We start from the raw sequence: 14,976 nt of genomic DNA, 5'->3' as shown, positions 1-14,976 counted from the left end.
CGAAGTGTGCGGCCAAAGACCAATGGGATGGGGTGTGTTGCTCTGCCCTGCTCTACATACGGGGTGGAGCTAGGTTGCCATGGTTGCAATGTAAATGTTTTGAGTCCTGCATTGCTGAAAGAGCTGTGGACTTTGGTGGCTGCTGAACGAGTGTCCCAATAAAGGATTTGCCTCTTGCGCAAAACGCTACATTGGAATCAATAGTGAGATTCTTGATGGAACCCACGAGCATCAAGCAGGAGCAGTTCGGAGATGGAGAGATGAACCATTGGATCTGCTGGATTCGTGACACACCCCGGATCCGGTGGGACGGCGGACTGGAGGTCTTCCTCGATGACCTCGAGGACCAGGGTTGGTGTCTTGTCTGCGGGGCATTCAGGCACAGGAAGGAGTGCTGCCCCTTCCAAGAGGGAGAAGAGCTGCCTTCCTGAAAATGAAAGAGGAGGAAGGGCGGCTGTTCCCGGAGCCGTGCAAGGGAGTCGGTGCCGTCTCCAGCATCGGAGAGGGAGGTGCCGTCTGCCCGAGTGCCGGAGAGGGAGGTGCCGCCTGCCCGAGTGCCGGAGAGGGATGTCCCACCTGCCCGAGTGCCGGAGAGAGATGTCCCACCACCGCTGGAGTGCCCTGCGCCACCGTCGGCAGCGCCGGTGGAGTGCCCAGCATTGTTGCCACTACCGGAGTGCCCAGTGCTGCCGCCACTGCTGGAGTGCACAGTGCCTCCGACTGAGGCAGTATCGCCACCACTGCAAGCGTGGCCACTGTCTGAGTGCCCTGCACCGCTGCCAGGGTGGCCGCGGATGGTGTGCCCTGCAGTGCTGCCAGGGTGGCCAAGGCTGGTGTGTCCCACACAGCTGTCAGCATTGCCGGTGCCAGTGTTTCCACTGCCAGCATGCCAGCGGGCCTGTACTGCTGTTGGCACTACCGTTGCAACTAAGGCAGTGCCCTGCTCCGCTGCTAGCATTGCCGCTGCTGGAATGCCTGGCACCACTGTCAGCGTTGGAACCACCCCAGCAGAAGGAGGAGAGGAGACAGCACTGCCCACCAACCCACCCGCAAGAATCTGGAGGGAGAAAACCGGACAAGAGGGGAGGAGGTTGGTGTTTTAAGGGGGGAGGTGGCCATGCGTTGCATTGCACCCTTCTGACTTTTTGGGGACAAAAAGAGACTAAGGTGGGGGCAATGTAACAATCTGTGCATTTGTGTTTCCCGCCCTGTATTCACGATGTTTTTACTGTAATTTCCATTCTGTATTACCCGCTGTAATTGTGTTCCCCTACTCTGTATTTCTCGCCGCTGCTTTGTTTACCTCTGTCTTTGAGTCAGTCTGCGTGTTCTGTGTCTCCTCTGTGATTGGTCCTGTCTGTGTGTGTTCCCGTTGGTCTGAAGTGTACGGCCAAGGACCAATGGGATGTGTGTGTCGCTCTGCCTCTGATCTATATACGGGGCTGAGCTAATGTGTGTGTTGGTTGCCATGGTTGTAAATGTTTTGAATCATCCGTAGCTGAAAACTGTGGTCTCTGGTGGGTGCTGAGCGAGCGTCCCAATAAAGGATTTGGAACAAGAAACAAGCCTCTCTCTGTTTTCTGCCTCTTGTGCAAAATGCTACATTATGAAAATAAACATCCTGTAATCAAAGAAACTACAAAATGATATCGCAAATGTCTACCGGAAGCCAGAATAGTAGTACAGTATTTCATGTCATGAGTTCCTGTATTCATTTGAATGACTGATTTTCATTAATACATCCTAATCAGAAGGGATTTTTGTACAAGGACCTAGAATGCATTATGCCTCCATGTACATATAATATTATTATTATTATTATTATTATTATTATTATTTATTTCTTAGCAGATGCCCTTATCCAGGGCGACTTACAATTGTTACAAGATATCAATTATTATTTTTTTTATTTACATACAATTACCCATTTATACAGTTGGGTTTTTACTGGAGCAATCTAGGTAAAGTACCTTGCTCAAGGGTACAGCAGCAGTGTCCCCTACCAGGGATTGAACCCACGACCCTCCGATCAAGAGTCCAAAGCCCTAACCACTACTCCACACTGCTGCCCAGACAATAGACAAATATAATAAAAACCGATGCAAACATTGTAATTGCTGTGAGACTGATCTGAAAATGGCACTCAATTGGTAAAATCAACTAGCAAGCCTGCTACTTTCACTCCCAGTGGTGAATCCTCGATGGACGCTCCTGGTAGAAGAACACAGTACTCCCAGTGTTGATTATTTTTGGGTTGTTTTAAAGTATGATACCTTATCTGATTGATTGATTGTTGGGTTGTCAGGCTGCTGCGAATGAGTTGCTAGTGTAACAGGCAGTGTTGTGTGATGCACTGCCGTTACGGATTCGGACCCCTGTCGGCGAGATGAGATGAGGTTAACTTAAAAGCTCTATAACCACGAAAGCAGATGAACGTGGTGGTTAAGACACTCGCTTGAAGTGTGCAGGTTTGCGCCCAACCTCCGCCCTGTTACATTTGCATCTCAGTGGTCAAATCCCGAAGAAAGAATATCTAATAGATACTGAAATTGAAGAATGAATCTATTTAAAAGATGCAGGAGTTTATGTTGACTCAGAAATGTCTTATTCTAGGCAATGTGGGTAAGCTATAAAAAGGCCAACAAAATGCTTGGATATATAATAAAAAGTGTTGAATTTAAATCAAGGAAAGTAATGTTAAAAATTTACAATGCATTAATAAGACCACAACTAGAATACTGTGTTCATGTCTAGTCACCTCACTACAAAAAGGATATTGCTGCTTCAGAAAGAGTGCAAAGAAGAGCGACCAGAATTATCCCGGGTTTAAAAGGCATGTCATATGCAGACAGGCTAAAATAATTGAATCTATTCAGTCTTGAACCAAGAAGACTATGCGGCGATCTGATTCAAGCATTCAAAATTCTAAAAGGTATTGACAATGTCGACCCAGGGGACTTTTTCAACCTGAAAAAAGAAACAAGGACCATGGGTCACAAATGGAGATTAGATAAGGGGCATTCAGAACAGAAAATAGGAGGCACTTTTTTACACAGAAAATTGTGGGAGTCAGTAAACAACTCCCTAGTAATATTTTTGAAGCTGAAACCCTGGGGTCCTTCAAGAAGCTGCTTGATGAGATTCTGGGATCAATAAGCTACTAACAACCGAACGAGGAAGATGGGCTGAATGACCTCCTCTCGTTTGTAACCTTTCTTATGTTCTTAGGTTCTAGGGACATGATACCTGCTGTACTCCTTTCCAAGTGCCTGTCTAAAATATCTTAGTATTTCTGTGGTGCAGTTTTCATATAAACCAATATCACATTTTATGATCAAATTACATTTCATTTTACTCAATTGTTGTGTAGTGAACTGACAGATTTCCAAATAAAATAAAAAATGAGCATTGGTTATTAATATTACATTAACATTCACTTGAAATAATTACGCAGCAAAATGACAGCTTTCTAAAATTTAAATAATTAAAAAAGAATGATTAAATCTACATTTACATTTACTAGAATCACAAGCCAGTGAATTTATGGCTTCCCTGCAGTTATCCACAAAGGTAACTGGAGTGGATGTGCAGCCGGAGAGCCTCCGGGGAGGGAGATCTCGAAAAAGAAACATGAGCACAGACTGCTCTTGTTATAATCACGCTTGTGTCTGTTGGTATAAATGGGATAATGCAACGCAGAGTGGTTATTTAGGAGTCTTTGACCACAGTATTTACTCCACTGTGATGAACTCTGTTATAAAATGCTAGTGCTTTGCTTTACGAAGTCTGAGACCACCACACTGCTTCACATCTGGGCAGTGAGATTGTAACTCTGGCCTCCAGAAAGGAAATATATGAAAGGGGATCAGCCTCACTTTATACCCAGTGATGTAGTCCTAAATCTGAAGGTACCGGAACACCACTAAAATAGGAATTATTATATGAATTCACATTTTATTTGTATACTGAACTGCTACTAACACATATAATAGGCAATGTATTTATCTAATTTCTACAAGTATTTCTACAAAGTGTCTTTCTCCGTCTTGCCAGAATGCTTTACTTTATTTATGTGTCTGTGTGACTTTCAGTCATAGATGCAATGTTGCTGTCATCTCCATCGGCGTTTTTAGCCTTCTTAAAGAAGCACTTTGTAATAAAAGAAGTCCCTAATCCCATTTCCATTGCATTGAAAAGGACTTGACTGAATCAGACAGTTGTGAGGGAAATGTGAGCCAAGTAACTTAGCTTGCCTAATATGCAAGTTCTGGCTCAGCTACACCACTGCTGGTCGCACCTCCCACTAGTGCTAAAGGGACTTCCACATTCAGTAAGTGTGTACAAACACATGGCCTCAATGCCTTTGGAATGACAGTGTTGTTAATTCTAGAAGGGAACGTCTCTCAAAGTAACAGGTGGAGAATTAATTGCTGAGGCCTCCATGCTTCCTCATGGATTTGGTACGGCATCTGTTCAGTAGTAACTGCCCTGGTTCTTCAGCCAATATACCTCCTAGAAGCTTAATCCTGTAAGAACCAAGCAATGCTAGGCCTGCTCAGTACCTGGAAAGAGGACCTTAGTAGAAAACCAGGGGCTGCAGGAAGTGATAGGTGCGGCACTCTAGATGTGTCTCTTCCCTCTAAGTTAAAGCTTATCCAACATCCCAGCATGGTGTCAGTATAGAGGACACAGTGTTAATTACAGATTTGCATGTTAAAGATTCCAGGGGACCCCAGAGTCCTCCCCAGGTCACCGATGTGACTTTGAGCTTGTACTCAGTTGGTCCTAATTGTTAGATCTGGTAAGAAATAAAGAATTTAAAGATAATGGGACATGCTTTATTTAATCAAACTAAAGAAAATGCCATTGAAAAGGCAAAATAACAGTTATTACAGTAGGTTAAACACAGTCCCTTGATTAAAATCAGTCATGAATAAACATGCCACAGTACAATACACCACTGAAGGAGGTTTAGATCAGTTTTCTAGATTACGAAAGCAGTTGGGCGTTGTGCAGGGTGGGTGGCGGCAACTCCCATCATCGCAAGCCCATTCTAATACAATTATTACAAACAATGTATTACCCAGTACCAGTACTCCTATGTACCAATATATAAAACTCGACAACTTTTAAATGTTTTTGAGTTAACTAAAAGATAAGCCGTGCAAATAATAAAATGCATTTTTCTTTCATACACATTATAGATTTTTTGTTTTCCCTTTCTCATTGATACTGAACAAATCCCACTCTCCTTGAAATTGAACATACGAATTCCCAGTCATTTCTGTAACACGGGTAATTGATATCTGTGATTCAACGATTGTTATGCACACATCTCAAATCTCAGTAATTTTCCATGATGGCAGTTTTTTTTACTGTAATAAGATAAAGTCTGGATGAACCTCCCGCAACCAAGCAGTTAAAATAATTGATGAGCTCATCTTCCCATTCCTTTGAGGAAAGGCGGAGATTTCATCCCCGGCTTCGTCAAAACTGCGTCAGCGGCCAAGCCAGATCTCTGAGTCAGCCAGCTAGTCAGTCAGAGCGGCAACACGCCAAGTACTAAACACAGGCGATAACGTGGAGCACCGAGGCTGAGCGAACACTGGAGACACTCTGCATCAGTTATTCATTGTAACAGAAGTAAAAGGAGAAACAACCCGAGTGCAGTGAAGGTACAAAATAAAAGACCGATAAGAGGAGCAAAAGCAGCGCTGAAATCTTCAAGTGCCTTTTTCAGCACCTCGGACAGAGCTCAGCACAACAACATGGCTCCCATTGTGACAGGGGAAGCTCAGTTTGGTAAGCGATCTCGTTCATCATTCATATAAATACATCTAGTTAATATAGTATTCTAAAATGGACTGACTTCATAAGTTGCTTACTGGGGTTATGCATGCAATATTTGAAACACCAATACAGAGATTTGTTTTTTCTCTCACTTTAATACAATTTCGTTCTAATAACCATTTTCCTTGTAAATGGCATCAACTGGTTATGCCTATGTATGGTTAATGTAGTTTAATGTTGATTTAATAATTGTTCTATTGCTATCCTCATACCTCAAGAGATGTATAGATATATCGATATTGTTACATCCCCCCAGAAAATTAACACAGACTGTGACTGATCAAGGAAAATGTGTGCTTTATTTTAAAGATCTGCTTGAGGATGACACAGGCAGTGTTGTATTTTTTTTAACACATGCTCTCGACATTTGTGTATTAAACTGCACCGGAATAATTTCCAAACCACTGTCATACTCAGGATGCTGAAACACATTTGACCCTAACTCGTTTTCATTATTTAGTAGACTTCTGCCTTCAGATAACTAGCTGCGTTATTAAAGGAAAAAAAGAAGTATGTCGAGAAATTTCAAGATGTGGGCATGGAAGAAGGGGGGGGGGGGGTCATGTTACAGTGCACTAAATGTGGATTTGGTGGTTAATTAATGTGTTTCTTAAAAAAACAACTTTTCATTCTCTTTCTCTAATTCAGCATTTTGTTCACTCTGTTTTTAATTGCTGACACAGAACTGGTTGCCTTTCGAATGTTGACATTGTTAACGACAGCTTATATTGAAATCATGTTCAGGTCATGTTGCTGCAATAGTTACTGTAGACTATACTGTAGCGCGTAGGTATAGCAGGATCCGTGAAGGGTTTGGCTAAAGCATTCAATATTTTATATTTGACGTGCCATTAATTCTATATAATCCTTATGTTTATTTATTTATTTATTTTACTTGTTTTCTGTTCTATTGTAGCCGCGGTACCTGCTGCCGTGGGTATCATAAGTGCATTCGGTCTGGTCTTCACCGTGCCCTTGTTTGCATGGATCTGCTGCCAGCGCAAATCTGCAAAAACCAACAAAACTCCCCCTTACAAGTTTGTGCATATGCTCAAGGGAGTGGACATTTACCCGGAAAAACTGAACAACAAAAAGAAGTTCGGGGCAGACGAGAAAACAGAACTGAACACCAAAAACGTCACGTCCCCCACCGGTACCAAGAACGCACTACACTTGGACCTGGACAAGCGAGACCTGAACGGGAACTTCACTCAGCCAAACTACAAGGTCCGGAGCTCGCCCGACCTAGACATCCCTTCGCCCCAGAAATGCTTTGTGGAGGAGAGTAAGGAGCTGGTGACTCCCGAGGGTTTGCTATCAAATAATGCGCCTTCCTCGACCGAAATAACAGACAAGAAAGCCAAACTGGGGACACTCTTCTTTTCTTTAGAATATAACTTCGAGAAGAAGGCCTTCGTCGTCAACATCAAGGAAGCGCACGGACTCTCCGCGATGGACGAGCAGTCCATGACCTCCGATCCCTACGTGAAAATGACCATCTTGCCGGACAAAAAGCACAGGGTCAAAACCCGGGTCTTGAGGAAGACTTTGGACCCCACCTTTGATGAAACCTTTTCCTTTTATGGCATCCTTTACGGTCAAGTGGAAAACCTGGCCCTCCATTTCATGGTGCTGAGTTTCGACAGGTTTTCCCGGGATGACGTGATCGGGGAGGTCCTGGTACCACTGTCTGGGATCGATCTGTCAGAGGGTCGGATCCTAATGAACCGGGAGATCAGCAAACGCAACGTCAGGGTAAGTGGGAAGGGGACGGCGAGAGGTTCACACTGGGTGCCGGGGAAGCTTTTGATGTGATATCTAGCACTGTAGGTCATAGGCAGAGCAAGATGAAAGGACGCCTTATCAATTATGCACTTATTATTATTATTATTATTATTATTATTATTATTATTATTATTATTATTATTATTATTATTATAATATTGTCATACATATGAAGGCTCACTTACTGTAAAACGTGTGCATATTTTGTGTTACACATATCTATCCAATCGTCTTCTGAATTTGATATCTGCTTAAATATTTGATCGCTCCCTAGGTACGCCACTCCCGAGTTATTCGGCGTCAACATTGAATTACATTATGAACACTGCGTGAAAAAGAGCATGGGATATTTTGAAGACCATTCCTATTTTTTAATGTGTTTATTTAGAAAGCTGTTGGCCGCGGAGAGTTGCTCGTGTCCCTGTGTTATCAATCCACCACTAACACCCTGACCGTGGTGGTGCTGAAGGCGCGTCACGTTCCGAAGGCGGAATCTTCCGAACAGTCAGGTATGTGAGAGACAATGCAAATAGAGTGCACAGAAATCAGCAGCCAATGCACTAAAATTCATAGGGTTTTGCAGCCATTATTTGAAGTGACCAGTAGAAATAACGGTGTTCCACTTCAAATTCATTATGAATAATCAAAAAGAAGATCTCCAGGATTTAAAAAAAAAAAAAAAAAAAAACGCTAACACTTTAAAATAATGGCAAATTCGAATTCCGACTGGAATACCACAGGAATGACACCTGAATATCGACGACTTCTGAGTTCTGAAATAATTAATTTTGAATTCAGCACTTAATTCATATGGATTTAATTACCCTGCTAATTTACAACCAATTACGTTTGCCACACGTAAAAGTCGTGCATTAGCACGAATTAACACTTCTCACAATCCCCTGGTGAGCGAGTAAGAATAAACAATTGAATAAAGAGTAGGGTACAATTATTAGGAACAGGTGAACGGGAAAAGGAGAACCTAAATGTTTTAAAATCTTGAAGAATTAAGAGGACTCAATTCAAAACGAATCTTCAGAACTCAAAGGAAGAGCGTAAGGTATCCAGGTGGTGTTATTGTCGTATTCAGTCGGAATTCATTATGACCTCGCTCCTTATTTTAAAGAGTTACCAAAATATCATTACAAAATAACAACATTAGCCTATATGTCTCATGTGAAACTATATTAAAATCCATATCAATTTGCAGTCATTATTTTAAAGTGTGACCAAATCATCTAATAAACCAATAGAAACTATGCCGTTTTTTATTTTCCAATTCCAAACAGTGAATTTATATATAAATGTCGCATATATTGTCTATGTTGTACTGAGCACACATTCCAGTTTGATGTAATATAATCGATGTTTTCTAGTCTGTAGCAGGTGTTTCAACACAATGTTCAATAGCACATAACTGTTAAAATGAATTTCCAAATACGGATTTTTTTAAAGAAATGAGACTACCAGAGTACTAATGCTAACGGACGTGTTTAATCAATGATATTGCTTCAGGGCTTAAGGGCACATTTTAATAAACATCTTTTAATTAAAAAAAAATAAAATACGCGCAACAATATATTAATCACAACCCTGGCCATAATTGCAAAACATTTACAAAAAAACGCTTTAAATAAACACGCAGGAGGTACTCTGAAACGCGTCTTACAATTTCTAGAACATTAGCAGTTTGATTTCCCTTATACAAGTTTACTACAGTATTTTTGCACAGTACTTTTGCAGTTTTGTCATGATTTCCCCGTGGTTATACTAATCATTTACCATAGTTTACCCTGGTTAGCCATGTTTATTACATGCATTATCATATCTCGCTATTCTTTACCATGTTTGCCTATGCTTACCATGCTTTCACTGTGCTTAATATTACACTTTGCTCTTCTTATACCATGGTTCACTTTTAAACTTTTATTAGGGTTTCCTTTACAAAAACAAACAAACAAAAAAAACCCTGGGGCTTTGTGTATCTTGACTACAGACACATTCAGCCTGATTTTCATTAGGCGCATTTTTAGAGAGAAACAGAGGTCGCTATGCATTAGCATTACGAGTTTTTTCTTCTTTTTTTGGCACCTAATTATACGTCTCGATTTTCAACAGGGGCATTTCTTCTGCTCGCAACACCCTTTCCGACTCCTGCTTATGACTGATTTAATTGAAACGACAATTGATTTTCAGGTTCATTAACAAGCCAGTTAATCACATTTCAATAGTCTGGACTTCCATTTAACTGGAAAACAACGAGGCAGCGCACATGTAGTTGCAACAGTTGGAAAAAAGAAAGGAAAAATACATTATTAAACATTAATATGCGTTTGTTACATATGTTTTTGAATGGTCATATGTTAATTATGTATTTTAATATAGCCTAAAATTAGCCAGCCTCCACTTAGAAGCCCCTGTTCGATTTTTCTGAACAAGGCACTGTTCTCCATGATAAATGAGCAAGGGTACTTAGCAACTACATCCGTGATAATGCATTGAGCATCACATAAGATTTGCACAGTTAAAGAATGATGAAGTTTTCATTCCTTGAATCTGGGGATGTTGCAACATGTGTGCAATCTATTGCACCTAGCACGTTTGGGAAGCCAGACAACTGATAATATTTGTGTTTGGTTCTATTTTGTTCCACATCCCCAACTGGAAATAGTATATACACTTGCCCTACAGAAAAGTGCATCTGTGACATCAGTCGGTATCTTTGACATAGAAGACTGACAAATGCCTGCTCTGTCCCCAGCTGTTATCTGGATGGCACCCGTTGCATGAAAATGAATAGCTACTGTACCCTTTACAGGTACAGGTATAGCGTGACTGCGGGCTGTTTGTGATTCTAAGTCAAACTTAAGCCGATCACACAGCTCTGTTATAGTGCCTATATCCAATCTGTATCTACGCATAACTTGTTTTATAGTTAGATCTAGAAATGTCTCTTGTGCTGCAGTCAAAGAACTGGAAGCGCTTTGATAGTCTCCATTGTAGATTACAGCTCAGGAGCCCTGTCAGCATTCGCAGTTCAAATAAAACATGAGGGGAGCATGTCTTAATTAGCAAGTGTATTTTGGTGTTTTACACCTTTTGAAAATAAGGCATTATTTGTAAAATCGAACAAATTATGAATTTAAATTGCTTAACAAGCTGTAATGCAAGTGTATTTTCAAAAAAGCTCAAAGCCTAAAATTTCATCTCGCCACTGTCTTATACGACTTATCTGGAGTCGCAAAGGTGTTTTCCCCTCTGCCCCTTTTGAAAATCTGGCTGATTTATCACTCTCCATTGCACCATTCATCAATGATATGCTTTGTTTCTCCCTGCTAGACCCTTACGTGAAGGTGAACCTGTACCAAGGCAACAAGCGCGTCTGCAAGAAGAAGACCCACGTGAAGAAGTGCTCCCCGAACCCTGTATTTAACGAGCTCTTCGTCTTTGACATCCCCTCAGAGGGGGAACTGAAGGATACCAAGGTGGAGCTGCTTCTGCTCGACTCCGGCCGGCTCTCACGCAACGACGTCATCGGGCAGCTGCTGCTGTGCGCCACTGCGGAGGGGACTGTGGGCGAGCACTGGAGGGAGATCTGTGAGCACCCGCGGAGACAGATCGCCAAGTGGCACACCCTTAGTGAGGGTTAGTGTTCCCCCAGCGGACCGTCCAGGGCAGGACTACCATGTGCAAAGCGTGATTAATTAATTAAGTTCAGCGAGGAACTGTCTGCACATCTGACCATCAACAATCCAAAGACAGTAGATGAATTCTTAAAACATGAAGAAGAAAAAACGACCATGCTTTTCATCTACCACTCCATTACCTTGTACAGCTGTTTGTCTGACTATTATATTGTGAACTGTTATTGCCAGAAGAATACTTCTATATTATGATGTCGTTATTGCGTGCAATTTTTTTTTATCAATGCAATCATTTATTTATTTTGTATTTGTATCTATTTATTATTTATTTATCTTATTTTTGTAGGCACAGTGGTATTTCATGCCAATTGGAGCACAGCCTAAATTAGACAATTGAATGCAGTTGGTTATTGAGACGCAAGAGGTGAGGTTGCCTGTCTTTTAATGTATGATACTGAGAAAAGGTTTGGTCACCCAGACTGTAAGGAACAGGACAGCCTGACACTGCACATATATACAACCTGTTATAAATCATCTGACATCTTGGGAACATGTCAAGTTTTATTTCATAGGGTCAAGGAGAAGAGGTGTTAATGGCAAAACACCATGTCTTGTTATATTCTTAAACTTGTTTAAGGGGGGAAGGAGGGGTGTTATGAATTGATGTGTTTGCCTGTACACAGGGAACAGATGGCACATAGTTTTATCACTATGAATACTGAATTAGCTGGTAAAGACCATGTAGAATAGCTTGTTTCTTATAAGGTACACTTCCAGAAAAAAAACATGCTGTTCATATATTTTTATTTATTAGTTTTGGTTCTATAAAGACCCATTGAAATATTAACATAATGGGTTATATAAAAAGGTAGGTATTATTTATTTGTATATATTTGTTATATTACTTACTTTCATCCATATCAAGAAGGGGGCTTTGTCTTCCCCATCTTTAGGAGTGAATGTTCAATTGCTTGTTTTGTTTTTGGTTTCTTTAAATGTCCAAACAAACAACCTAGTTCTGAAGAATGTGTTGCTGTATGTGTTGTGTAGCCCTTTCACCCTGCTGTTACTGTTTTTCAGGAGTGCATACTTAGTGTTTGAGGGAGATCAAACTGATTACAGATTTTAAATGGGAAATATAAATTAATACTGATTTGTAGATACATAAAACTCAGTATAATTCCTAAAGCAATTATTTTTTTGGAGAATGATATATATATATATGGGTCACTCTGGAAGATTTAAACAGTTTTGCAATCCGTGTTCTTTGTCCAGTCTCAACTGAAAGAGCAGACCTGAATAAGCACAGCAGTCATCGCAGTGAAAGTCTTGTCATTGCATCATCTGAATTGTCTCACCGGTGTTGTGCTGTGTCTTGTCCCAGCAGCAAAAACCAGTGTGCATTTATGCAAACACGTCATGTCTGGTGCAGTTTTCCCCTGATGAAATTAAGAGAATAAAGGTCAAAGACAAAATAAACATGTACCACAGACTTAATTGCATTGTTTCCATGTCGATAACACCGTTACAACAACACTGTATGTGTGCCATTGCAACTGTGAACTGTGCCAGTGATGAGCAAGAACCCATCTCTCTTGTACTGTGGAGGTGAGAAACCTGTTCTGTAACTGTCAGGTGTCAAGGAGAGGGAAGGGATGGGACTGAAATGGGACTGAAAATACAGTATTGCATCATTTAATTTTAAAAGCATTCCAGCAAGGGAAAGGGGAACATTAATCATTAAGCACACTTTGCTGCTGTAGTACCAGTGCAAGTGGAACTGACTTCAGTGTGTGGAGAAGGATCCGAGCATACATGATCTAAAGTGATACAAATACACATAAAAAACTAAGCGAAACAAGCAAAAACATTCTGCTCAAGATGTAACCAATGAACCACAGAGCTGTGTATTAATGTATTAATAACAGTTTTAGATCAAAATTCGTGATGTGCATATTTTGCTCTGCAAACCCCCCCACACTCCTCGTCTGCTTGTGCTTTTCACAGAGCAGTTTGGGTAGGTGGTTGTGCAGGAATGCTCCTGTAATCTGTCAGGCGTGTGTTTTGAGGAAGACAAAACATGATGTAAAGATGCTTTAAAGAGTCTGCCAGACAGCAGGCTTTGGCAACAGATTCGGCAGTTTGATATAATGCAGTTCTGGAGGGTTGGGTGATTTCATAGCGTAGATGCTGTTAATCAGTTGGACATTCCCATATCGTCTATTGCAGTTTCTGTATCAATTATTATAATTTTTTTCAATAATTTGGTGCCATGATGTTTTCTGACTGGCTGTTGAATATTTTGCCTGGAATGGCAAGGTTGAACCATGAGAGGCTTGATCAAAACAGCTCTATCACTAACAAGTCAAAAACTTCTCATCACAGGGCTAGTTATGCAGCACAACATGTTTGTATTATGTATATTGGTATTCATGAAACCAGTCATGATGTAATTATACTGTTTCAAAGTACTTTTGAACCTAAGATGACATGTACATTTAATAAAGCGTGAGTTAAGGTCTCATGAAAATACAATGCTGTAATGTACACGACAGACAGTACCAGTACACATTTTAGCAAGAGGTGATTGTGGGAAAGACCGTCTGCTTGAAGGGATTATCATTCTGATGTGATCAAAATGTTCAAATAATAATAATTATAAAGTTATATTAAAGATGTAAGATGTGTCCTCTTACTGCTCTCAGTGAATCCACACAATGGGAGAAATGTCTGCTGTTAAAAAGGGTATGCTGTACCTTTGTAAATCATGTACGGATCCACAAGAACAACCCAACAGAACAGTGAGCTGAATGTCATTAGAGACGAGCTCAGGAGGGAAGGGTGAGGCGTGCAAAGCTTGCACTAGAAGTGCAATAGAGACACACCAGGTGCAGCAGAGTATAGTACAGACTACATCCTACATGCACTGAAGTTCAGGTGAACTGCAAATGAAGACAACCATGAATTCCAATGCATTCAGCTTTTATTCTTGCGGTGTTCCACTTGAATTAATTTTTTCAAAGAAAATATTCAGGACTAGAAAAGTAATTACAAAATAACAAAATATAACAGTTGTTATTCAGATGTTATTCCTGTGCAATCTATGAAATGTATATGAATTTGCGGGCATTATTTTAAAGTGTTACTAAGCACTGTTTAACATTTCTATTAGATGCTTCATAAATCGTGGTTCCATAAATGAAACATTAGTACACACTATTGTTCAGTAATTAATAAGGGCTCTTTTTTTTGACAGAGTAAGAGTTCCACAGAAAAAAAAAGACTTAACTTAAGTTTCTACATATTATTATTATAACTTATTTATGACGCCTTTATCCAAGGTGACGTGTTACAGGGCAGTACAGGGTTACAATGCAAGATTAATATTTAAATACAGTATAGTTTACATTAAGTGTAAATAATACTACTAAAATACAATAATATACAATGAAGTAGGATGCAACAAGTTAGGATTACAACGAGTTCTACAACTACATATTAGTAGTGCAAGAATAGTGCATTTGGTGAGGATCCAGTAATGTGTTGCTTAGGTCAGGCAAGTCCAGTGCGTCTGCTAAGAAATAAATAATAATAGTAGGAGGGGTAGAGCAAGAGATCTACAAGTGCAGTCTAAACAGGTGGGTCTTGAGGAGGTGGCAGAAGGCAGGGAGACCGAGAAGTTCTGAAGCTCTCCAGT

General features: G+C 40.6%; 1 protein-coding gene across 1 annotated transcript; it reads left to right on the top strand.

Annotated features, from left to right (window-relative positions):
* Positions 1-5,502: 5,502 nt before the first annotated feature.
* Positions 5,503-13,945, top strand: LOC117408588 (synaptotagmin-4-like). The gene is made up of 4 exons (XM_034013711.3): positions 5,503-5,802; positions 6,767-7,605; positions 8,024-8,144; positions 10,975-13,945. Exons 1-4 carry the CDS (start codon positions 5,769-5,771, stop codon positions 11,283-11,285), a joined length of 1,305 nt encoding a protein of 434 aa, XP_033869602.1. The 5' UTR covers positions 5,503-5,768; the 3' UTR covers positions 11,286-13,945.
* The last annotated feature ends 1,031 nt before the right edge of the window (positions 13,946-14,976 follow it).

Source organism: Acipenser ruthenus, chromosome 2 (genome assembly GCF_902713425.1).
Source record: "Acipenser ruthenus chromosome 2, fAciRut3.2 maternal haplotype, whole genome shotgun sequence".
In the NCBI taxonomy this organism is placed as follows: Eukaryota; Metazoa; Chordata; class Actinopteri; order Acipenseriformes; family Acipenseridae; genus Acipenser; species Acipenser ruthenus.
Note: the sequence above shows the minus strand (reverse complement) of the source record. Positions and strands in the feature narration are given on the sequence as shown.

What these genes read in the sequence shown, in the direction of transcription:
- LOC117408588 (XM_034013711.3), top strand. Translation starts at nt 5,769, where the DNA reads ATGGCTCCCATTGTGACAGGGGAAGCTCAGTTTG. An exon ending in GACAGGGGAAGCTCAGTTTG is followed by an intron (nt 5,803 to 6,766) that starts GTAAGCGATCTC and finishes GTTCTATTGTAG; the next exon opens with CCGCGGTACCTGCTGCCGTG. An exon ending in TCAGCAAACGCAACGTCAGG is followed by an intron (nt 7,606 to 8,023) that starts GTAAGTGGGAAG and finishes GTGTTTATTTAG; the next exon opens with AAAGCTGTTGGCCGCGGAGA.